A 27206-nucleotide genomic window follows, 5' to 3' on the forward strand; every position below is an offset into this window, starting at 1 on the left:
TTCATGCGACTTCAACTGCTAACTGTTCATTCATACTTTCACTCAGAAACCTCATTCCAACTTTAAAATGTTACACATCTTTCTGACATTATTCGTGTAACACAACTTTTAAATCTGATTCATACTTTTAGAGATATTAAACATTGTTCAGACCTAGGTAAAGAGGTTTTCTTCACATTTTAGAGTGCGTGATGTCACAGCTAGAGTGGAGGACAGATTGAAATGTGCCTTCATATTTTCTTTTAAACCTGCCATAATTCCCAAACCCTACATTCCTGAGACATACTTTTTCATGAGAAACATGGGAAACATCTCATAGCTTGAAAAATAAATAAAAATTAAGCAAAACAATTAAACAAAATGCCTCTTGAGGGCATGAAGTGACAAAAACTTTCAACATGCCTCCATTAAAGCCCATTGTAATTTCAGGCTGATATTTCCTCACGGCAGCAGCCACACACCTTTAGTTAAACTGCCAAAAAGGCCACATTATTAACCCGAAAGTACATAAAAATTACACTTCAGATACTCAACTTCCTTGACATGCTTCACGCTTTGAAATTTCACCGATATCTGTTACGGTTCTTCAACAAAACGTTCACGTGTAAGAGGTTTATCTCTCATTCAGAACAATGCAAATGCTCTCCTCTCACTGATTACTGCACATCACCATGGAAACCTTTGATCTCTGGACACGTCGTTAGCTCAAATATAAACACCTGACCTGTGTCATGGAACACTCCAAACAGCCCAAAACATGACAGGTTTGGTAACGATGCAGCCATCAACATATCTTAGCGTATTATGGGGTGTCATCAAATACCGTTGCCATGGCGACAGATCATTCACCATCAAGTTAGTTCAATAGTTTGCAGTTGAAATATTCTGCTGCTTCTCCAAGCCTTTTTACTTTATTTTCTTCTCTCATCACACATTCAAGCCCCCAGTGTTCATGTATCATTTCAATCTAAATTCTTCACTTTCTTCTTACACATTACATTTCAGCATAGCAGTTTAGCGTCACATTTTCAGCATAAAGCATTCCCACTAGCAATTTCTTCAGGAATTGCATTCTCTAGTTTGTACTAGAGTTCCAAATAGTTGTATTATTTCTATTTGCTGCTCTGCCTGCTACATATTACACACTATGGCAACATGCTGTGCTGTATTTGAGAACATGCTTGATTGGATAAAGTCAGATTGCTAGAGGACTGTTCTATACTGTATGCTTGAATCATCTTTAATGATACTTTTTTTGTATCATTGAAAGAAAAAGGCTGTGCAATTGTTCAACCACACTGGCAAATGAAGGTGGAGAAAGATACAAAGATTTCTTTCTTCAAGTGTTCTCCACCGTCATTCAAAACTATTAAGAATGTAATTATTTGGCATCTAAGTTTTACTTTTTTTGTGCGCATTGATCAAATGTTGAGAATCCTTCATAGAGCACATAATGTACAACATCTAGTAAGAAAGAACCCAATAGAACAACTCTATTTGATATTTCTTCTTTAAGTTTATTTTTATGTATACATATACAGATATACAGATGTACATATGTTTTCTGTATGTTTTCCGTGGCTGTTGATGACTTTCTAACCTCATAGAGATCAACCCTTGTTTGGTACATATCCTCTTAAAAAATCAGACCAGTATTATTGTAGTAGATCAACCCCAGTTAAACTCTATTTTCCTGGAGATGTGCTCATGCCCTGCTACTGGATTTCTCCCCATTAATTTCAATGAGGAATGAAGGGAGAAGTTGTACTCGCTTGCAAACCAACCCACCTAGTTACATCACAAAGAAAATAATTCAAACAGAAAAAACATAAGACCGCAGCTTGGCTGCTTTGATGGACACTGATTGATGTTAATAAAAATACAATGATTTCATAAGAAGCAGTTTAAATTATAACTTGTGGAATGCTTACTCCAGGACCTAAAACCCTCCCTCCACCCTGGCCTGCTTGTTGACTTGCTAGAGCTTTCTAAAAAACAAAAATACTATCTGTCTTCAACTTAAAGAGCAACTCAACAGCTGTTTTAAGCTTCAATATGCTTCCTTCACAAATTCAAAACATGTATCCAAAGCCCTGACACATGCTCCCGTGCCACTTCAGAATGTCCTCTGAACATAAGGATCTGTTCGACATTTTCTAAATAAATGTATAGAGCAGAGGCTTGTGACTCTCCCTTACATTTTTGAACAGCTGATAACTGCACAGCCCTGCTGCCAGAAAAGACATCTAGCTGCTGAATAGTTTCACTATAAGCTCTACAGGATTTCCATCTTATTATGGACAGATTCTTGTTAATGCTACATTAACAGTAACTTATCGAGGATTCAGCAAATTATCTTGCAACTGCAGTATCATTCAAACTAAGTCAATTTTTGAAATATAGCCCTTTTTCATACCTTTTTTTTGTGTATTTTGGGACTCCAGGGTACAGAATTACGAGATGTATTCCTTTTGTTGCCATGGCAGCTACATAACGGGACCAAGATCAATACATAGTGTAATAAAGTGAATGTAGTAACTCATAAAGGAGACTTCATTTAAAGTTACTCTTTAAAGCTGAGGCGCTGCCAAGCTGCATTATTCTGATGTGGGCAAACTCTCTGACCTCACACACTCCAATTCACACACACACACACACACACACACACACACACACACACACACACACACACACACACACACACACACACACACACACACATCCATCCCTCTGTTGTCTCATATTTTTCTCTCTGCAAAGGGAGTGAACCCGCTGCACCCTGCAGCCCCTGGAGACTCTCACCTTCAGGGTGTCATTCATGTATTTTTCATGGTGCTGCTGCTGACTTTTCCCCTTTTTCCTCTCGCCACCTTGCGTCAATTGGTTCATGGTTTATAAGAAAAGCCATTAAACACACCTTGGTTGGTCATTTTCTCAAATAACGGGTTAGGCAGAAGGACAGGAGCTGACAAGAAGTTTCTACACAAAGGAAAAGCTCTTGTTCAGAGTGAACTATAAACAGGACCCATGGAAGATGTGTTCGAGACACAAGAGGGGGGGTCATTGGAGCTTTTTACATCCCCATTGCCACATTCATCTAGGCTAAAAGCCAACCTTAGACTACTGCAGTCCACATTAAGGCTCTAAAAGACATCTCATTTTAAAATAGAGCATTCTCTGACTATTTCCTATACTTTTTCAACAGTGTAATGCAGGAATTAGTATTTTTTCCGGTTTCCACGTCTCAAAGCCACGTTTTTAGACTTAGTTTTCGGTTAGGTTACAGAAATAAGGTATGTTGTTAACACGAGCTGAAGAGATTGTAAAGTTTTTTTCTACGACATAAAATGTTAATAAGATTATCATGCTCAACAAAATGTGTAAATAATATACACTTGTGTTGCCCAAGATCTTAATTTCTGCAATTTTAAGAAATCTTTTTGTCGGGGAGATGCAATGCTCACTTCCAGGTCGGCCTACAAAAAGCTATATGCTATGTGGGTAACCATTTTCTTCAATGCAGTTTGCCTGCACTCAGATATGGGCAGATGAAATGATCAACAAATCAGAAACCTTTAGAATCCCAGTGACATGACAGTGATAATTCCAAATATACTGCACATGGTGTATTCTTCATAGAACAGTGCTTAAGCCAATTACTTCCCCACTGTCCTGTTTGCGTCAGCAGCCGCGTTGATGCAGTAGCCGGTGACGTATATGAGCATATAGTGTACAGGAAGTAGTAGTAGGAATAGTACACAATGTTGACGCCCATGGCAGAGTGTGTCAACTCAAGTAATTTAAAGGGTTAGTGGGTTAATGTTCCACAGTGAGGGGTGAGGGTGAGGTGACAACATATAGTTCAATATGTAGATATACCCTCAGGTTGGACCTTCTTTCTGTCGGGGGTGAACACTCATCTGCTCCTATGACAAGTCGTTTCTCTTCTTTTTTTTCTAATGTGCTTAAGTGTATGTGGAGTATTTATAGAATGTTCTCTTGCATGTAGAAACTGTTTCAAAGTGTTGTGCGATACAGGCAGAAATGGACTCTTATCTCTGATCCTTTACACAAGTAAAAGTACAGATTATATGGTCTTAAAATACTCGATTACAAGTAAACACCCCAAATTCACAAGTTTACTTTAGTAAAAGTACAAAAGTATTAGCATCAAAATGTACTCAAGTACACAAAGTAAAAGTACTCATTCACCACAATGGCCCATTCCAGTAACATAAAGTACAGTGGTATTCAGCTAGAAGTACTTTGAGTGTCAGAAGTACAGTATAAGTATCCAGTATGCAGAGTGGCTCTTTCAAAGTATTTCATTATTCAAGAATATTATATCAATCTGTTTTTATCACATGTATGAGCAATTTAATTGTGGTCGGTCAATGTGGAGCCAATTTGAAAGACTTAACAAAATACACGACTGATAAGTAGCAAAGTACTGCATCATATCAGGAAAGCATATTGTGTGTTTTAGTATCCAAAAAGTGTCTAGTAACCATGACAGTTAAAGGGGCCCTTTTATGCTCATTTTGGGGATTCTGAGACTGTTGGTTAACTTTGGGATTTTAGCCTTTGCAGACCATTTACACGCACAAGAACTTATGTAACAAAAGGCAAGGAAAGGGAGAACCCCAAAAAGCATAAAAGGGCCCCTTTAAATAGTGGCATAAAAATGGGGTGGCATAAAATGGAGATATTCAAGCAAAGTAGAATTAAGTCAATATAATACTTAGTTACTTATGGCGCGTTTCCACTGCAGCGGGGTAGCCCCGTTGAAGCGTCCCTAAGCGTCCTCGCTCTGGCCTCGGGCTACCTCGCTGGCCGTCCGAGGCCGTGGCGCATTTCCATTACAGTTTAGGACCTGGGGTAGCAACGCAGTGTAGGCGGGGCGATCGGCTTTGTTTTTGTTCACATTTCGAGTTGTTCCGTCGAGCTCCCGCTGGATTTGATCATCCCCAATGAGATGTAGGAACGTCGTCACCTCCTCGGTCGACCACGGTGTGCTTTTCTTATTAGACGTAGCCATTTTTGTAGCTCCTCCGTTTACAAAATGCTGTTTATAAAAATGCTGCAAGCTTGCTTCTAAATATATATGCGACGCTAGGGATGATCTCGCGCGCGATCTTGTGACGATTCTCTCTGACCAATCAGCAGTCGAGAGTGTTGATGTCACTAGTTCAGCCCTGGCCCTGGTCTGATAGAACCACGATTTTATGAGGCCGGAAAAAGAGGGAAAAAGTACCCGCTAGCCGGTACTAGGCTATATGGAAAGGCCACCAAAAACTGGCCTGGCCGCTTGAGGACGGTTAAGGACGCTTAAACGGGGCTACCCGCTGCAGTGGAAATGCGCCATTAGTTACATTCCACCACTGGATACAGGTAGTACTTTTGTTGCACAAAGTCTTAAAGAAAATGCCACACTCAAATATAATGAAGCTGACCTGAACTACATGAGTGTTTATCAAGAAATGTAATCAAAATAAACTACATGAACATAACAAAAAAGCATTGCGTGGAGGCAAACGTTTAAAAAACAATTGATTGAGTCCTCCAGGTTACAGTTGTCTCAGTGTATGCTCCTCTCACACAGACATCATCGTGCTGATCGCCTCGGTGGCCGTGGTCTCGGCAGGAAGTCAGGGCAACATCTTCGCCACCTCGGTGCTGCGGAGCCTGCGCTTCCTGCAGATCCTCCGCATGGTGAGGATGGACCGGAGGGGGGGCACCTGGAAGCTGCTGGGCTCTGTGGTGTACGCACACAGCAAGGTGGGTGGGATGACCAACACACACACACACACACACACACACACACACACACACACACACACACACACACACACACACACACACACACACACACACACACCTGGAAGCCTGCGAGCTAGTTCAGGCAGTCCACTCCAGGACCAATGATACATATGCACACGTTGCCCCTCTAACAACCGACCAAACCCTGATTGCACTCCAGCATCCACCTGTAGGCTTCAGGGGATAGTTATTTAATCGTCAATACGTTATGTTCTATAAGTAAACAATATTTACGAGAGTGATGAGGCCAGAGCATAGACTATATGCTGCTGTTACTTAACATTTAAAATGTGAGTGTCTGACTGAACTGCATCTTAAAATAACCCAGCAATACAACTATGAATGGCAACAGAGAGCGGGGTGGAAATGGAAGGCACTGAAGGAATTCAAAATAAATAAAACCATATTTATATTTAAAATGAAAGCATTAACTTCAACCCCCACAATGAGTCAATGATTCAGCCGACATCTTGTGATATGAAATATGAAATGAATCCCTGTAAACTGGGCACATTCATTGTGTTAGTGAACATCAGGCTTGGGGAGTAACGGATTACATAGAAAAAGGTAACTGTATATCCGTACAGTTACACTACAAAAGACGTAATCAGATATTGTTACATTTCTGAACATTGTGGACTACTATCAGGATTACAATTATACTATAAAAAGAGCATATAGTGTTTGTTGTGAAAGGATCAGAATAATTTCTTCTCTGTAAACTGTACTGTTCTGTAGGCTAATACTTTAAATGTGAATCTATATGCCTACTGCCTGAATCTGCTAAATGAAAGGCAGGTTTTCCAATAAATAAAATCTCTGAGCAGAAGGCACAGTTTGCACACTAAATATATTGGTTTAAAGTAGAGGAAAGTAATCAGGTTACATTACTTTTATAATCTGATACTCAGATTAAATTTTAATTTGTAATTAGGTAGCTAATAATTGTAACGGAAAACATTTTTAAAGTATCGCTAGTGAACTTCACGTTTACACACTAATAATAGTTATAAACAACCGAAGAACCAATGCAAGCCCTGTCATCAATCTTACCTTGGTGTAGCTCAATATTAAAGATTCAACTGTATGGCCGTGTTCAAAATCACACTTAGGTGTGTGAGGCATGTGTTGTTTCTATTATTGTAACCCCTTTGTTGATTGAATGTAACACTTGTGATAAACTCCTTAACATATATAAAATACTATACATTAGAGTACAGAATATTTGTATATATATATAAGCTTTTAACAACCTGTACTCTTGTAAGCATTGGTTTGAGAGTCCATGTGTTTGAGCATGCGCAGTGTGTTCTGGAGTTTTAAGTATTACCCAACAGTACCAAACAGAGCCTCCGTCTGGGACGCTCCAAAAGTACTAAAGTTCCTGAGATTTCGTTACACAGAAGTATTGCTGAATCCCTAACACCTCGGACGTTACACTAACCCTATAGTGTGAAATTCATGTGTTTATATTTAATTAGCAATGTGATACAATTAATAAGAAAAATAATGTCAAAGAACATGATTAAAACATTTGATGGAATATACTACATGTTGCAATATTGACAGTTGTTCAACTCTTTTCAGGCTTTTCTCTCCTTTCTTACTCTCGCTCATCTCTCTGTCCTTCACCTCTATCAACCTGCACAAAAGCTCTTTTCACATTTCTCTTGGATCCCTATGACCCCCGCAGGAGCAAGGACAGCTCATTGTAACTAGCGTAGTTCTAATTAACTCGTAACAAAGCTTCACATTCAAACTGAAATAAAAACATCCCACTGTGAATGAGTGGGTTGTGTAAGAGTGTTTTTTTGGAGGCTCTTGGCCACAGTAGATGGTTCACGAACTTTTCTAAAGCTAATATTTCAGGGACATTCTGAATCAAAAATCCGAAAGCAAATAAATATAGAGCCTTGATATTTGCCCTTCCTCTAATTTCCTTTGTGTCATATCATGGGTAGACATGGTCTTCAAAATGGTCGTCACAAAGCCACTTTAGGTTCATCTTCCAAAGTGGTTGTGCATTAATACAATTCTTGTTTTCCCATGAACGCTCTCTGCAGGAACTGGTGACCGCCTGGTACATCGGCTTCTTGGTTCTCATCTTCTCTTCGTTCCTCGTCTACCTCGTGGAGAACAAGTTCAACAAAGACTTTGCTACCTATGCCGATGCGCTGTGGTGGGGCACGGTGAGTTTGGATTGGCCAGGATTCAGTCAAAACTAATAATGAAAATGCTGATTTGAATAGCTGCAAGAGAATTTTCATTCCCCTCTTAATTGAAGTAGCTGTCTATGATGTTGGCATATAAAGGGCTTTGTAGGTCAAAATAACTCATTCATTGCAGACCCTGGGGAGAGGGAGATATTATGGTACAAAACTCACGCTGTAGGAGTTACATTTGTTATTTTCAGAGAAATGGTTGAAAGGAACGATTCTTGAGTATTTCGTACTAATGTGTAAGATTTGCCATCAATACAAATATTGATCAATACAAATATTGATGGCAAATAACAAGAAAAAATGTGTTCTCGTTATTTGCCATCAATATTTTTTTTTTACATTTACAATACACCTTGAATTGATTTCTTTCCACAGACACTCCGGTGTCTCTGCAACAGGAGGTCTCACAGTCACCTCTCCATAAATGTGTCCTGTATTGGATGCTTATATTTCTCTCTTGTCATTGCCTCTGAGCATTGACAGCTCCTCCATAAACATTAACCCTGCACGGCTCCATTAACCATCAGTTTCATACCACCTCAAGAAATCATAATGATACCAAATAGCTGCAGCCGCCTTCATAAGGCAAGGCAATCAGTCTGGGAGGAAGATTGATCAATCTGCGAAAATAAATAGAAAGATAGAGGGATGAATGGAGGGTAGGATAGACGGATGGATTGATATATATAGATAGATATATAGATAGATAGATAGATAAATAGATGGATAGATAAATAGATGGATAGATAAATAGATAGATAGATGGATAGATGGATAGATAGATAGATAGATAGATGGATAGATATATAGATAGATAAATAGATGGATAGATATATAGATAGATGGATAAATAGATGGATAGATATATAGATGGATAGATAAATAGATGGATAAATAAATAGATGGATAGATAAATAGATGGATAGATAAATAGATGGATAGATAAATAGATGGATAGATAAATAGATACATACATACATACATACATACATACATACATACATACATACATACATACACACATACATACATACATACATACCGATTACTATCACAATTAACTCTGTATTTTATTAAATCATTGGCTCCGTCTTTAAAAACGTTTGAGTCTTCTGTTTGGTTCAATGTCTTTTATAAATGTTGTCAAAACAGCATTCACAGAAAGTCTTCGCAAATACAGTAAAGAACACCAAACTGTGGTTCGAAACGTGTTATTTTTAAGCGGAATAAAACATTTCAGCCACAGGCTTTCATTATTGTTCTTGAATCCAAGGCCAGACGGAGCTGCTGCTATAAGTCCTCCTCAAAGGTCTAATCACTCCGACTGCAGCGCCTGAAAGCAGCATTTAAAATCAGGCCTCTGTGTGAAAAGAAAATAACATGCAAATATACAGTTATTATGCACACCGAGAGACATGGGTCTCAGAGTAGTCAAAGAAAAATACTGAAAATATGCGGTAAGTCAGACCAATCAGAAGTCATTAGTGTAATTAAAGAAATAATGATACATCAAATTTAGCCCACTCACATGCTGTGTATCCACCATCATTCAGTCTGCCACAGGTGAAATCAAATGAACCTCCTAATGTGAAACTAATTCTTCAGAATCCTCAATACAGCAATGAGAAATAAAACCTTTTAATGTTCCCTTAAAAGCACCTTAATGTTGTCATTAAAAACAACCATTTTAAACAAGTAAATGTGTGTGATTGGATGTCCTTCAATTTAATAATTGAAGAATTATAAAAAATAAAGCAAAGGATTTAAAATAACAAAACATTGATCATGTACTGTGAACTCTATAGGAAGTGTCTAATGATACAATTCTACCCAAAGCATCATGTCTTAAAGAAAAAATCTCCTTTCAGCTCTTGAGAGCTTGTTTTCTATCAATAAAATATGTTCTGAATGTATGTGTAGCATGGGCATAATTCAGGACCTATAATAATAATAATTCATTCCTTTCCCCAGATCACCCTGACCACCATTGGTTATGGGGACAAGACTCCGAAGACGTGGACAGGACGGATGCTGTCTGCTGGGTTCGCCCTCCTGGGCATCTCCTTCTTTGCACTGCCAGCTGTGAGTCTGTATTCTTCAATTAAATACGTTCTTCGTTAACTCTTAACTTTTTCAGTGTTGATTCCTCACATCAGTTTGTGAAGCTTTGTTAGCCTGAAAGTTGTCAAAATTGGATTTGAGTTTTTTCGTAAAAAATATGATCTGCTTCCTCTATGAACCAAGCACTCTAACATTAATGCTAACATTAATTTAAGACATGTGACAATGCACCAGCAAAAATATTGTAGAAATTGGCTTCTAAGCAAACGAAAATGTATTCAATGAGTTTGTTAGGCCTCAAGAATACGCCCTTTTTAGTGAGAATATGTGTACAATAGTAGCTAAATCCATAAGTTAGCTTAGTGTAGCATAATGTTTAAATAGCTAGCCGAGCTCTCTCCAAAGTTTAAAATATTGATGAGCAGTACTTCTCTTTTATAAATTTTTTACTTTCTTTTATTGATTTTTTCACAAGGTAAAATTACACAAAAACAAATATTACATTTCAGAGAGAAAAGTGCCTGTCCGGAGACGATCTACATAGTTATCAAATATTGCTTGGTTTTTTATGACTCCTTTGTTGTTATGTACCTTAACCATTTTTCCCAGCCCTTAAGAAATGTGTCTTCCATTACTTTCAACTTGTATGTGATTTTCTCCATTATTAGGATATCACCTATAATATGAACCCATTGTCTGTAGCTTGGTGTTTCCGCCTTTAGCCAGTTGTTAGTGATAGCCTTCTCTCCAGCAGCTATAGGATCTTGATCAGGTATTGATCTCCAACATGTACAGATCCTTCCATGTGTCCCAGGTATAATATCAAACGGGTTTGAGGGATTCTATAGCCCAATACCTTGCATAGAACAGAGTGTACACAGTCCCAGAAAGGTTGCATCTCCAAAACACATGTGTATGGTGAGGTTCCAGATGTTTACAAAGCCTCCAGCATGATTGTTGAGTGTTTGTTTGTTTACTAGTGATTTTGGGTGTGTAAAAGAAACACATTTGGTTTTTCCACAGAAATGCTCTCCATCCGTGTGACTGTGTCTGGTCTGGTGCATTTTCCACATATCATACCACATCTCATCTGAGATCCTTTCGTTTAGTTCTTTTTCCCATTTAGTTTTTACATAGAGTGTTGAATCTTTGTTGGCTTCCATCAAGCACGAATACAGGGTTGACACAACTTTGCGAACATCATCATGGTAAGCTCGTGCAATCATCTTTACAATAGGTTGTATGTCATCTTCATTTTTCTTAACCTTTTTTGTATAGTAGTCCCTCATTTGCATATATCTGAATAAGTCTTTGTTCTCTAGGTCAAAGAGGTTTTTCAGGTCTTGAAAGCTTCTCATTTCTCCCTTCTGGATAACCGTGCATATGGCTGTTAAACCCTGTTCTGTCCATTGCTTGAATCCACAGTCATAGCTTCCTGGTTTGAATCCTTTGTCATAGGCTATCCAGTTTAATAGTCCAAGTTCCCTTCCCAATTTCAATTGTTCAATAATAGAATACCATGTTTCTAGTGTAAATGTTGTTATTGGGTCTAGGTCTCCCTTTTCTTTAATATGGGGAGGTACTTCTCTTTGCCCTATGAGTGGTTGAATTGGGGACTCATATGTAAGTATTTCGATGTCTTTCCAGCGGGCTATATAATCGGAGTTGCACCAGTAAATGAGAGGACGTAGTTATGCTGCATGACAATATTCCTTTAGGTTTGGAAGTGCCAGTCCCCCTCTTTCTTTAGGCAAAGTGTGGTATATCTTATCCTAGGTCTTTTACCCCCCCATATGAATCTTGATATAAGCTTATTCCAACTTTGGAACTGAATCTGCGGTATATTTATCGGCAAGGATTGAAATAAATACAACAAGCGAGGTAGAATATTCATTTTCACTCTATTTATCCTGCCAATAAAACTCATTGGGTAAGTTGACCATTTTTCTAAATCTTTCCTTATATCTTTGTCAATACATTCATAGTTGCTTTGGTACAGCTTTGCTACATGTTATGTTTATTCCTAAGTATTTCATTGATTTAGCTTCCCAGTTTAAATTCAATTCCTTTAGTTTTTGATTTGGAGAGCAGTTAAACATAAGGATTTGAGTTTTAGATATTTTAATTTGTATCCTGAATATTCACCAAATTGTTCCTAATTTGCATTAGCTTTATAAAGGAGCTTACTGGATCTTTCAGTATGATCATGACGTTGTCTGCGAAAAGGCTAATAACATGTTTTTGTCGACTAATGTCTAGTCCGGCTATTGCACTTTCCTGTCTGATCATTTGGGCTAATGGTTCTATATATAGAGCAAACAGGGTAGGGCTGAGACAGCAGCCCTGTTCCTCTTTCCAATGTAACTCTGTCTGTTAGTGAGCCGTTCACTTTAACTCGAGCTGTTGGTTTGTTATAAATAGACTTGATGCATTTAATTGTTTTATTACTGAATCCAAATGTCTCTAATGTTAGATATACAAATTCCCAATTGACCCTGTCAAATGCTTGTTCTGCATCGAGACTAATCAGTGCTGCTGGTATTTAATGTTGTTGTATTCTATGTGTCAATCAATCAATGTTTATTTATATAGCCCAATATCACAAATGTTACATTTGTCTCAGTGGTCTTCACAGTTTATACAGAATATCAGTATGACAATACGACACCCTCTGTCCTTAGACCCTCTGTCCTTAGACCCTCACATCGTACAAGGAAACACTTCCAGAGAAAACCCACAGTTTAAGGGGAACAATGGGAGAAACCTCAGGGAGAGCAACAGAGGAGGGATCCCTCTCCCAGGACGGACAGACGTGCAATAGATGCCGTGTGTAAATTGAAAAGATAATACATTTGCAACATAGGTAGTCCAAATGTTTGGAAATGCATGTGTCTGTAATCAGAAGATGAATCCACGAGGATATCCATCCAGGACCACAGCCACGACATGTGGCATGTGTGATAGGGCTGTGCAATTAATCATATTTTAATCTCGATTTTGGCATGCAACGATTATGAAAACAACGTAATCGAAAAAAAACGATTATTTTTGCTGCATTCCCTTTCGCAATGATGCTCTCAATTTGTCTTGTGTTATACATCCTGCCTGCGCGTGCGCTGTCACCCCTCCCTAACAGCCCTCTCAGCCAGGTTGTGTTGTGACTGGTAGTCTGTTTAATAAATCCATATAAACACGTTACAAAGGAAGCTTTAGTTGCCGTTGTCACTGGGTGTTTATCAATCGCGATTACGCTTGCTTGGTAGCACATGTCTTCCGAATCACTTGCTTCAGAAGCGAGGCAAGAATCCTTCCTGGCATTCGGAAAACGAAGAGTGGAACAGGCTAGCAAGTGTGCAGGTGTGCGTCATATGAGAGGTCCCGCCTTACATTTTCCGCCTTACATTTCCAATTTGGGGAAATTGGTCCGTGCGCAAAGCATTGTGGGGATTTTAAGGACGCAAAGTCTACCCATGTGCAGCCTCGAAATGTTCCCCAAACCAAGGACGCAGCCTCGGTGGAATTCCAAGTATGCTGGACATTGGAACGGTCCTGCTGCGCCACTTGATCACGTAGCATCCTTGAAATATTGGCTTGGAAGCCAGTTTCCTCGAGATTGAGAAACGGCCACTGTCACTACCCGATCTGCAGCCCTGCCCTATCTGCAGTGCGCATGTGCGAGATGGTCCGCAATATTTGACAACTCCATACGGCAACTCTAATTAGGACATTTGACGTCTAGACGGCTGCCCGATTTGCATCGTGCATGCGCGAGTCATAAACGTCTCAAACATCTATACAAAAATCTTTTGTTATTTTATTTTATTTGAAATAAAATGAAGGACATTCACAGTTAATGTAATTAGATGTAAATGATGATTGCCATACATATTGCATACATTCATAGTCAATATTTCTCCAGTATGTATACTGTAGCTGTCTAACAGAAGTTAAATCCATTTCTCACTTATTCTGACAATGTACTTAACCCAATAAAAGGACCCAATAAAAGGAGTTGTTAAATAATAGTGAAGTCACGTTGTAATAACAATAACTCATCTCTCTCGTTCAGATTAATATTGTCGGGTTTTTTTAGTGTTCTTTTTCTGCTTTGCCAAACGCCACTGTGTCAACTGTCCTATTAGAGTTGCCGCATGTAGTTGTCAAATATGGCAGACCATCTCGCACATGCGCCCTATCTCTTTTGACATGATCCAATTAAAGGCTAGCAGTGGAGACAGTTCTTTTCAGAGCTCTGTGGGCTGGTTGAATTTGGAGATCTGTTTCTATTGACAGCTCGTCTCGCAGCTATTTATCCACAAACATCGCCACTGTGTCACTTTTCAGCTCTTCATCTTCTGGTATGCCGTATATTCTGAAATTGTTCCGTCTGGATCTCGATTCCAAATCATCCAGCTTTTCAGTCATAAACTTGTGTTCTTTTATTATTTCCTACATATGCATATTGCTTTTTGCCTCGGTACTCCAGAGCTCAAACTCCTCCGTGCGATTCATAACGGCGTCTATTTTTATCATTTTGCCGTCCAACTTCTGTGTATTTTTGCCAGTTTCTGGTTAATGTCTTCTTTGAATTCTGTCAGCTCGTTTTTTATTTGAGTGGCAATGTCCTCCTTAAAGATGGTCAAGTCGGTTTTCAGCTCGCTCTGCATGGCTTCGATTAGCTTGCTAATGCTGTCCAGATTAGCTTGTGGTTTAGCCATTGCTGTGCTAGCTTCTGCCGTTAGCCTGACCTTTCCTTTGTTAATGTTAGTTTTTTCTTTACCTTGACGGTTCACGCTTTTCTTATTTCTTGCTTTTGTTGGCCCTCCGCTCATTATCAACTGTCCAGGATGTTTTATACGTTTTAATTTTTGAGTTAGGCGGAGTTTATTCTGTTGGCATAAGGGAGCTCACTGTTCAAGCGACCATGCTGCTCAGCTGTCCGTACTTCCAGGGTTCTTACGGTCATTAAAAACCTGAAAAAGTCATGGAAATTCAAAATGCTGATTCCAGGCCCTGGAAAAGTTATGGAAATGTAACCAAAGTTGCATCAAATATAATTTATATTTTATCTAATCGCCGAAATAGTAATACTATAATGATAATAAATACTGTATCGTATAGTAATGAAACGTAAAATGGCATTTAACTGACGAGGTATTTTGCTGGTGAGAGATTTTAGTTGCTTTAGCGTGTAGGAGCTAGTAAGCCTATTTGATTTGTTTTAGATAGGCACAACATGTTTCATATGCAGACCTTATTTTCCTGTTTCATGTTCAAATAAACCATTTTCAGTGGTACCGCTGAGACAGAGTAATGTTTTTGGTCATGGAAAATTAGGTACAGGTCATGGAGAAGTCATGGAAAAGTCATTGAAAATCATTGGTGAAAAAGTGTATGAACCTTGTATTTCTTAAGCCTAAAAGTTAACACATATATGTATGTCTAATTAATATGCGTTTTTGGTAGGTGTTTATTAACTCTGGACGCAGCCAGGCTAGCTGTTTCCTGTTTCCAGTCGTATTGCTAGCTAAGCTATTTGCCTTGCGGGCAATGAATCCATGTTCACTTAACATAAAGAAATCAAGGGTCTTATGCTGGGCTGTAGGCTACTAAACAATGCCATCCAATCTCACCTAGATAGAGGTATTCATTATTCTCCTATTTTTTTCCTGGAGCCATGATGGATGTTCTCATGCTCAGCAGCTCTTGAGAGTCTTTGGTGTTCACATGCATCTCATATTTAATCCTGTTAATATCCCACCAGGGTATTCTGGGCTCAGGCTTTGCCCTGAAGGTCCAGGAGCAGCACAGACAGAAGCACTTTGAGAAGAGAAGAAACCCCGCTGCCTACCTCATCCAGGTACGCCACACACACATATCTGTTTCAGGGCTGGATTATAACAACATTTTAATCATAACATTAACAGTTTATCTAAATCATACACAATGTCTGTCAAATATAAAATGTGTTTTAATGATGACATTTTTTTCCTGTTTCTATTTTCCCTCTGTGGATAAAAAGCACACCCCCCCCCCCCCCCCCCCTTAACAGATTACAGGTTTTTCAGACCTTCAAAGTCTCTTGTGTTTAAGCCCAGAAACACGAACCGTTTGGGAAACACATTCTTGCTGCGCCCCTCGTGTCTTTTCACACATGTCCTTCTTCACACACAGATTTCATTGATTCAGACCTTATACCTCCCTGTACCCTTCCTCATCTGCTCCCTCACCCACTTTCCTCCCACATGCCTCTCCATTTTCTCCTTGTGTTATCTCCCCCTCTTCATCCTGTCCGTCCCCATGTTGTACCAGGCTGTGTGGCGTTATTACTCCACCGACAGGCCCTACCTGGACGCCACATGGCGGCACTATGAGAGCCTCCTGCCTTCCCACAGGCATGTATCCATGTATCCATGTATCCATGTATCCATGTATCCATGTATCCATGTATCCATGTATCCATGTATCCATGCCTGATCTCCCCCGGCGAAAGACGTGTGGAAAACCAGTTTTTTTGATTATCACTAATCAGCTTTTTCATCTGTTGTCTTCCCTCCTCATCCTCTTCTCCCTCTCCCTTCTGACTCTGCTGTGTTTTTGTTCTAATTATCTCATATATTCCATTTATCTCCTTGTACTTTTTTCTCCCTCTTGGTTGTGTGTATTCTGCATGCAGTGTGTTTGGCGTAGTTATTCGGCTGATGAGAACTCGGTTTCCATTGCTACGTGGAAGCCTCACTTGAAGGCGTTGCACACCTGCAGCCCTACGAAGTAGGTACACCTGTGGAAGCTGGTTTCCTACTCTTCAAATCTGTCCAATTGTAGTAATATTCTAAGGCTTTCCACTCCATATTATCTATATATTGTATCAATGATGCACCCTTTCTTGTAGAAATGCATTGATTTTCTCAATTTCCTTTTCTAATGTGATAATTGTTGACAGCCACCAAAAAGTATCCTGGCTCCGATTGCTTGAATTAAATTAAAAGCGCTGACTTTCTAGATAAGATAATATGATATCGATTATTTTACTGCCATAACAAAAATGAAGCTTTTCAGACTCCCTGTATTAGACCTTAATCAGTTGAGTGCCCAATGGGACTTTAACGGGTGTGATTTTAAAGGTCTGAGGCAGCAATTTCAGCATTATCTCTCGGTGTAGGACAGCAATTGTGGCCTTGATGAGCCATAAAGCTTTTTGAATCTGCAGCACTTCAGTAGCTTTAAATTGTACACCCACCTACCACTGGTGAGTAATTTAGAGTAATTTAGAGATGCAGTGCTGGTTTCATTGGATGTGGTAGCAAACATATCAAAGATACAGTGGGGTTTACTGACAGACAGGTTTCCCTAAAGAAAACATGCTATGTGCACTCAGCAGGGGGGGGGGGAGGGAATTCCTTCTGTTGTCACTGGTTACGAGCAGAGCACTTTTCCCTACATGTTTCCATTTAATTGTTCTACACAGATGGCAGAATTGTTTAGAGTTTCTGTTAAAATGTCATTTATAACCACCTTAATAGAAATCCATGGCTCTGACCAGATTGCTAAATGTTAGCTAATGCTCATCTAACTGTATGTATCTAACTCTGATTACAAAGACACTGCTTAACGTTAATAAGCTGCAAGTGCTTCTTTAGTTTGTCTGGAGACTCTGCATCGACCCGCATGTGTTTTTAGTGAGCCTGCTGTCTGCTAAGGTCTATTTCCCACTGAATGCTTGTTATCGATTGATGTGTTGCTACCCTACAATCTGGTAGCTGCTGACAAAGCCTTGAATGCAAAAGTCTTTCTATCATAGCCACCATACCACTGTTTATGCAGGTTTTATCTCTTCACGCAAACTTACATTTTTTGCCCAACATCTTTGAATGTAGGCTATAACTTACTTTCTGACATATAGTTCCAGGCATTCTTTGATTTATATCAATGTTTGTAGGCTATGGTATACCAATCAATGACATGTCTTGTCACTGAAGAGCAGACTCTTCAAACATCCTGAGTTGTGTAATCCATTGCAGTGAACATCAAGTCATAACCATATCCCGAGGCTGGTGGGTAACGGGGCGTTTAATGGCAAGTTTTTCTTCCAAAGACAGACTTTGTCATTTGTTCATGCTGACCACTTTTACCGACCCTTTTTTTAAAACACTGACCCTAGACAACCTTTAGCTAATTATGAAAATAAAACCTGGCAACATGTGTGACTTTCATTGTTAAAAACGATGCGCATCCGGATTGTTATTTTCCCACACGCTGGGCACTTTGTGTGGAGTGTAGGGCTATTCCTACATATCTGCCTCTTGAAACTATACCATAAAATTATATATGTCCCACTTAACTTGAACTTTAGAATAATACAATATTTAATCCAGAATTATATAAATGTTTTTAAAGTTTCAGTAGCAGTAAAACCACACTTTCTATTGGCAGCAGGTCTGCCCAAATGTAACCTCGACTCATAAAAATACTTTTAACAAACTAATACATACTGGATGTTCACTGCTACATTACCTGATTACGTTTCAAGAGTCTGCAAATAGATTTGTATAGTACAAAAATCATTTGAAAGCAAAAAGAGAAAATGCATTCACATTTCTAAAACACAGCTTTGTGATGCGTAATAAATGGGTTAAAACCATAGGTTAAAACATGCAAAACCACTGGTTCTTTAAGCACATATGTATTATGAAAAGATGATTTCTGACGAATTGTTTTTTTCCTTGTCTGTCAACTCCAGGAAGGAGCAGGGAGAGTCCAATACAAGGTTTGTACTTGCTGTTCCACTGAATGTTCACTGTCTTCCGTAATGATAGTTAGGGAGAGGTGTCACACTATGAACTCTGAAAAAGCAAAGTGCTTTTTGTTTAATTCCTTAGTTTTGGGGGGTTTCTTTTTCAATTATTTTTCACTCAATGGTCTTGTACAGCTGCCAGTGTACACATACAAAGGTTTACAAAGTAATTTTTTTGAAAATCATGTTTATATACCTTAAACCTGCATAAATGTATTTGTGTGACCAGTAGGGGGCAGTGCAACAGCCAGTAAACACAACACTGACATATTATCGCTTACTAAAGTGAGGGTTAACACAGGGCCGCCCCTGGCCAACTTGGGGCCCCAAGCGACATTGTGAGATGAGGCCCCCCCCAACCGACAGGAGTGAAACAATTTTTTTTTAAACAAAGTAGGCTACTTTGCAAATATAATTCCTGTTTATTATTATTATCAACGGTTACTTTTTTATACAGTGAGGTAAATGGTAAATGTGCATGTATGTCGTTCAGTATGCGTTTACCGGTACGTCTGCATTTCCTGCCAAATACTAGCCTCAAAAAGATTAAAATATAATTAATGCAAATAAACTACTTCTACTAATAATAATAATCATAATCAATTCAATAATATAAATACTATATTATTTTATTATAATATAGTTGTAATATAGTCAAGACAAAACATGCTTATGACATGCTCAAAAACTGATATTTCTTAAATCTGTATTCTAGTTCCCTCTGTCAGCAATGTGTCAACAACTACACACACATTTCTATCAGTGTTTCTCTGTGTTGTGGTTGACATGATGACTGCAGGAGTTAACCTGTTAAGCAATGAGTCTGTTTTTCAGGTCTCAGGCTTGAAAATGACATTCCCAGAACAAATGACCATATCTTTGCTTCTAAAAGGGTTAAATTAATAATCTTTTTCCTCAAAGTAATGATAAACCTGGGAGTTGGATGTAGAAAAGTCATAATCAATATAGATGTTTTTTATTTTAAAGAAAATTCAGATTGAACATAGTAAAAAACTGTAAATTATAGTGTCCGTCCAAAAATTATTTTTTACTTATAGTGAAAACTACCCTTGGATGATGGTATGGTAGACTAAAAGCTTTAGGAATCCAAAGTACAACATATAATAAGTACCCTGTATCAAGATTGATGCAAAACAAGGGACATTTGACCTTTTTAGAGAGGTTTAAGAAAAAAAAAACACTTCTGGGGTCATTTGGGTGGATTTTCCATATCTCTGGCCCCCCTTGGTTGATTTTAACGAATGAAATCTTTTTATAACCGCTAGAGCCAATGGAATCGAGGGGAAGTTCTACACACACCAACACATGAACAAATAAGGAGTGAGAGTGACGCGTGGCCAAAACGGAAGCTTGTGCGCGTTCATGTGTGTTGGAGGCGGGGCTCTGTAAGGAAGTGGCAGATTTTCTCCGGTTGTGTATTTTCAAATTCTAGTGATCTCGAGCCGGTTTCTCAAACTTACATACCCCACCTTCAAGGGAAAAAATAAATTAAAAAAAGAATTATAATATTAATAATTATAATTATAATAACATGAATAATAATAATAATCATTAGTTGAAAATGAATTGGAATTCATAAGATTAAAGGTTATTAAAGGGTGTTATTTACAATCAAAATACTAACATATTTAGGGTCAAATGAAAGCTGATTGCAGACAGTGATATATAAATAAACATAAATAACCACATATTGAAATCAGCTTTGCCTGCAAATGTAATCCATCCCTAGCATGTGCATTTCTACAAACCCATGAATCTCTTTACATCTCCACTGCAGAGCTGCGGGGAAGAGATTAAAAAACGTGCAGTACATTTCAACTTGAGCTTCATTCATGTATTACCTAGATGTATGTATTAATGTTCAAAGTAATAATTCACAGAAGCCTGGTGATAAAACACCGGGAAAAGACAACGCTCTTCATCTTTCTACCCTCTGTGAACCCACGAGTGTCTGCAGGTTAGCGGCCTCACACAGTGACTCAGCACTTGTTGCCATGGCCAGCTGAATCCCCACAGTTAAATGGGGGATATCGACATGAAGTGTGTGAGTCACCAAATTGCAGCCTTTTTCAAACGGTGCTGTAGATGTTCATTTGTCTCTACCAAACTCAATTGAATCTGTTCTGCTGCTTCTAAATGTCAGCAGTCGACACATCCAAGCACAGGAATTCGCTGTATTCATTTTTACTACCAAGCCTTACGGCCTTAAGGTAAAAAGTAGATTAATGTTATAAAGAAGCATTGTGTTTTACCTCACAGAACACAGAACATGTTCTCACCGTTGATTCTGCATCGTATGTCTATCTCCCATAGTAACATTCTTAGTAATAACCAGAAGCTAGTGAGGTGGCGTTCCACTTGGAAACATAGGTAGGCCTACTGCTTAGTTGGGTGTAACGCGTTACAAAGTAATTACTTTTGTCTGTAACGGAGTAATGTAACGCGTTCAGTAATCACACTACAGTTACTAACATTGCCCGATACGCGTTACTTCTATAAAATCAGTAATCACACTACAGTTAGCCTACTAACATCAATAATTGGGGGGGGGGGGTGCAGTGACGAAAAAAACTGTGGCGCGCTTACACTGTAGGTGCGCCTCATTTGCGCTTCAGATGAGGCTCCCTCCGCAAAATGAAGCACCCTCTGCAGTCTGCATGATCTGCCTGTAGGGAGGGGCGGCCCAGCGAGTAAAGTAATGCTACTTTATGTAGAGGGTAACGTAGTAAAGTAATATATTACTTTTTTTGAATAACGACCCCATCTCTGGTACTGCTCCCCTGCATCATGACACTCTGATTTGGGAATGCTGACTAATTCTTGGTGCATGGGTACTGTTACGCCCAGATCTAGGGGAACCTAGGCGCAACACAAAGTTGCACTCTCCCCACTTCTCCCACTCCCAAGAACATGGACGCCAAGACAGAGAAAGCGTTTGGTAAATGTAATTACCCAAAATATACACACACAGGAGTAACAAAACCACAAAACAAAGAAACCTTTTAACACAAAAATCTTACCTAACGAATGAGAAAAATAAATGTACAGGCTTCTTACCTACTCTAACATTAAACAGGAGAAAACGAATTAAACAAAGAAAAAGGGTTTTGCACTCCTGAGTAAAAAATACAGCGTGCCTGCAAAGACAGGTAAAGTGGCTTACTTTCTTAAGTCTCCCCGCAAGAAGAGAATGACAAGATACACGGTCAAAGTGTGAACACAGCACAACAGGACAGATACAAATGCGCAACAGTGTTGGGAGTAGGAGAAGTCGAGTCAGAGAGAGCGGCCGAGGAACTGCACAGCTGCAGCTTAAAAATGCTCGTCAGGTGGACCAATCAGCATGCAGCAGGTAGCTAATCAGCTAACGGGCACCACCTGCTTGCTCACACACACACACACACACACACACACACACACACACACACACACACACAGGAGGAGGGAAAAATGTACACAAAAAATGACCTAACGACCCAGGGTCGTAACAGTACCTGTAGGAGGCTGTGTGGCCTCAGAGAGAGCAGAGTCATAACATATAGACCTCGGTCACCTCTAATTTACATCTTTTTTACTATGTTCAATCTGAATTTACTTTAAAATAAAAAAAATGTATATTGATTCTGACCTTTCTACATCCAACTCACAGGTTTATCATTGCTTCGAGAAAAAAGATTATTAATTTACCCCTTTTAGAAGTGTAGTTATGGTAATTTGTTCTGGGAATGTCATTTTCGAGCCTGAGACCTGGAAAACAGGCTCAGGGCTTAGTGACATCACTTTTTAACACTCGCACTACTATTGGCTACTGCTCCAATACACTATACATATAGGCAGGACATCTCAAAGTGGTTGACCAATCACAACAGAGCTGGCCAGCTAACTAATCAGAGCAGACTGGGCCCAGGAGTTCAAAACTTTTAATCTCAATCAGATCCGATCAGATTTTGAAATCCCATTTTTTTGTGATCCAGGATCAGACAAGTCGGACAAATGTTGTCCCTGGAGTTCAAAGCAATTCAGGATAAGATCAGCCTGATCCAGATTACGACTTTTCAAGATGACCTGGGACCTCATTTATAAAGGGATATACGCTCAAAAAATGGCGTACGCCAGTTTCTACGCAATGTTTGCGATTTATAAAATACTAACTTGACGGGAAAAAGTGCGGTCCTCCACGCAAACTCTAACCCATGCGTACGCACTAAGCACAACAACGGGAGAGACGAGAAACTGCGACACCGTTGGCAGAAGGAAGAATGGAGAGAAATATGTGGAAATAATACCATAAATAAAATGTTACCTCTCATTTATCATATATGAAGAATTCATTTTCAAACATTGATTAAAGCCAATCTTAAAATGATTAAACAAACGCCTGTTTGAGACTCCTCAGTGCACACAAAAACATAACTTGGATACATAAATAAATATGGATATGTTATTTAAACCCACCTCGAATATGTTGTGTTAATGTTATGAAATGTTTTCTTAAATGATGCGGTTTTGCATTTCTAGGTTGTACGAGCATGGTTTTATATACTATCACGTTTAATCAGGTTTTATGCCGTTTGCTAAGACTTGATAAGTCGCTCGTAAAACACAGGAGGTATGGAAACTAAGAACACCATGTGGTAAATTGTACAGCTAATATAACACAACACATTAGTTGTATTTCCTTTAACTGGTGGATATAGAGTTGCTGCAGTGGAGACGCTGTGCACAGCTGATCGACAGCTGGGACACAAACCACCAAATACAAAAACTAGTGCTGTCAAAATTATCGCGTTAACGGCGGTAATTAATTTTTTGAATTAATTGCGTTAAAATATTTAACGCATTTAACGCATGTGCAGAATGGCCCGCCCCATACATGCCACCAGTGGCAGCGCCAGGGTATGGCTGGGGTAGGCTACACCCATACCAAGAAATGGCTTAGCCCCACCATGAAAAATGATGTTAAAGTAAGCAAAATAAAGTCTGCCAACTCGCGCGGAGTAAATTGCACAGACAGCAGTTAGTAAGTTGATTTCAGTAGCCACGGTTTTGAAAACTTTTGTCACGTAGTGATCGTCTTCTCAATAGAACATCTTTGATAACGGCGTGGTGTCGTGTTGTTGCAGGAAGTCCCGACGGAGAATACTTTTGCTGTAGTACAGGGGTGCACATAACTGGTACGCAGGTTATGTGCGTAATCTGAAATGCGTACCGTCACTTGTGTCACAAAGCGCATTTGCGTACCGACGTACTTGTGAAGCTTTTCCAGAAGGCGGTTAGATCACCGGACGACAGAGTCGGTCTCCGTGTGCACAGACAGGGCTGCTGTTAACGTCGGTCTGTACAACGGAATTGTGCCAAAACTACGCCAACCGGCTGCGGAGGGAGACTTCCCCCCCACCCCGCTTCACTGGAGAACTGCGCTAAAACAGCTGATCACAACGTTCACACTCTGTGGTCACGAAGTACTCCACTAGCCGCCGCCCCCCCCCCCTCTGTCGACTTTCCTGAAGTACCCGTTGATAGAAATCAACACGTAATGAATTAAGACCCCACGGTTTGATGATTGATAGGTGTGTGGGTTGTCTTTCATTTTGACACGCAGAAAAATGTTTTAATAAACATAGATACTGTATGTTAAATGGATATATCCGCCTTCTTTCATTTATCTTTCCATTCCCACAAAAATATACATAAATAAATGGCATATTTTGGACATAGTTCGAATGGTGATTAATCATGATTAATTAATTTTAAAGCTGTGATTAATCTGATTAAAAATTGTAATCGTTTGACAGCCCTAACAAAAACATAATTCAGATCCAGTCGTCATGACTCCACTCCGGAGGGATTCCCCGATCACTTCTTACAGTCTCTCATCAAGGGGGGGTCTCCAGTCCCCGGTACAAACACACTGCCTGAGGAAGGCTATGTGTATTCTTTTTGTCATGAACCTTTTTCGGACCACTTATTTATTTTGGTGACGATCCGACCTCCATGCTGCTCCCCTGTTCAAACTGCATCCACCAAACAATATGATTTATCTCGACCTCCCCAAAATAACCAAAATCTGACACGGTGTGAGATGTCTTTTTTAGCTGTTCTGTCGTCATTTCCTGCGATCTTCTTCATGCAGTCAGTCAGAATAAATGAATGAATGGGCGTTTCTTTGACTATTTATAGGCAAATATGGGCGTTACGTGAAGCCCGCAAAAGCTGCACCGCATTTCGAGTCGGTTGTGATTTATAAAGGGAAACCGGCGTAGAAAGTGCTGAACATTTCTGTACCTATTTTTGGGATTTCTACTACGTAAGCAACCTTCCCACGTGAATCCTACGCACGGCGTTATAAATGAGGCCCCTGATCCTGAATATCAGTGCTTTAATCCTACCGAGCGCCATCTAGTGGACATGAAAAATAATACAAGGAAGACAAGAGACCACATTGCAGAGACATCTATAATGTCTAATTATATTTTTTTATTTGAAAGGTGATGACAGATGATGGACTTTTTTTTTGTTGAAGATATTTTAACTTTAATTTAAATTACATTTGTGATTGACAATCTTTGCTGTGATACTTTCATGAGCATAAACATTTATGTCATCAACATTTGCTTGAAGACTAAATAGGCCACCACAAACGTGAGCAAAAATGGAAAAAATAAAATGTATTTCCCATGAAGGCTAAACATGGTGTATTATTTCAGTTAACAAACGTTGCCATCTTATTTAAATTGAAACATATTTTAAAATAAATTGTACAGTACTGTACATGTTGCTCTGGTAATCCACTCCTCTGGTGGGATCAGGATAATCCAGTTTTTTGGGATGTTATGGAAATCTAAAAACCCCAATACTGTAGAGTACAAGTCAAAGTGATCAAATCAAATAAATGGTGAATCAGACAGTTGTCTTTCTGGTGATGTTTATTCGATGACTCAAACAAACATCAGATACAATAAAATATATATATATATATATATAGACACAGGTCTCACAGAGTATAAAATATGTCTGCGCGAGTGTGCGCAGTTCAATATAGTAGCAAAGCTTATATTGAGGAAAGGGTGGGAAGGTAAGAAATCTGTCTTCACACGGTCACATTGTTATTAGACACCTGGCCTTGAGCTGTAGAAGTTCTCGTGTGACTTTGTGTGAGTCTCAACCCAGTAGCCAAAACAGCTCTGTGGCCTTGAAGTAGGATAGATAGAGGAAAACAGCACATCTAACCAAATGAGAAGCATTTGGTTAAAACATATCAGGATATAATAAAATTTCCACTACATTCCCCCCTTTTGATCATACTTGATCAATAAAAAACAAATGACAGGATAGACTGATATAACACATCAATGAATACACTCCATCACTGGTTTGAGTAAACACATCACAAATATATCATAGAAAACTGGCTGTTTTTGTGGAGGACAGACTCCAATATAATGTAAGCATAAGAGGAGAGTACACTCGATTCACATGATTATATTGTAGTGTTGAAATCAGACTCTTCTGATTCTAGCTGGTCTATCTCACTGTGGCGCAAAGGATTGTCGTGTAATGGAATAGCAGTATACTGAACGAAAGCTAAGGATACCAGGCTGGAAAAGCCTTTCTTCAGTATTGGGATAATCAAACAGGTACAACTGATTAATAGGCTGAAAATGATTATCAGGGGTGTAACTATCCTAGCCAGCCTTGCCACCCCCCCCCGATGTAAGCCAGGCCCACCAGTCCCAGCCGCCTGCGTTGGATATGTCATCCACTTTCATGTCGGCTAACAAGTTGTTAAGATGCAGCACGGTGTCAGTGATGTTCTTGGTGGCGTCAGGAATGTAAGTGCAACAGGAGTCACCGATCACATGACACAGGCCACCCTTTGAGGCGAACAAAATGTCAAGAGCAAATTGGTGCTGCATGAGCATATTCCTAGAGGCTATTATAAATGGGGGCAATGCCTGGAAGCCTTGCGTCGTCTCGTAAGTGAGGTTCTCTAGTCGAACATCTAAGGTATCTATGTTATGGGCATTGTTTACTGTACCCCACCATGGAAACAAGCCACCAAAGAATTTAGCTCCAGTGGACGTCAGCTCTCTTTTTACCTTGTGGTGGTCGGGGTGTTGGAACTCTGGGTAATGATGTGTCGTGTGCATTAAGGACGTGAGGACAGTGACTGCTGGATTCAAATCCACTAGAGTGCATGTACCTATCCAGAGGGGAGCCAGAACTTGATAGAGCAGGGAATGCTACGTTAGAAAGGATTCTTCCAGGGGCACCGAATATGCAATACG

General features: G+C 39.4%; 1 protein-coding gene across 4 annotated transcripts in view; it reads left to right on the plus strand.

The window, feature by feature from the left end:
- LOC117552326 (potassium voltage-gated channel subfamily KQT member 5-like) overlaps positions 1-27206 on the plus strand; it is a 157435-nt gene that overhangs the window by 110103 nt on the left and 20126 nt on the right. For all 4 annotated transcript variants that reach the window (XM_034225699.1, XM_034225701.1, XM_034225700.1 and 1 more), the window contains exons 4-9: positions 5603-5778; positions 7884-8009; positions 10014-10124; positions 15868-15963; positions 16780-16874; positions 18844-18870. In XM_034225699.1, coding sequence (XP_034081590.1) covers positions 5603-5778; positions 7884-8009; positions 10014-10124; positions 15868-15963; positions 16780-16874; positions 18844-18870 — 631 coding nt within the window. The remainder of the gene's footprint in view (positions 1-5602; positions 5779-7883; positions 8010-10013; positions 10125-15867; positions 15964-16779; positions 16875-18843; positions 18871-27206) is intronic.

The sequence above is a fragment of the Gymnodraco acuticeps genome, unplaced genomic scaffold (assembly GCF_902827175.1).
Source record: "Gymnodraco acuticeps unplaced genomic scaffold, fGymAcu1.1, whole genome shotgun sequence".
Taxonomy (NCBI): Eukaryota; Metazoa; Chordata; class Actinopteri; order Perciformes; family Bathydraconidae; genus Gymnodraco; species Gymnodraco acuticeps.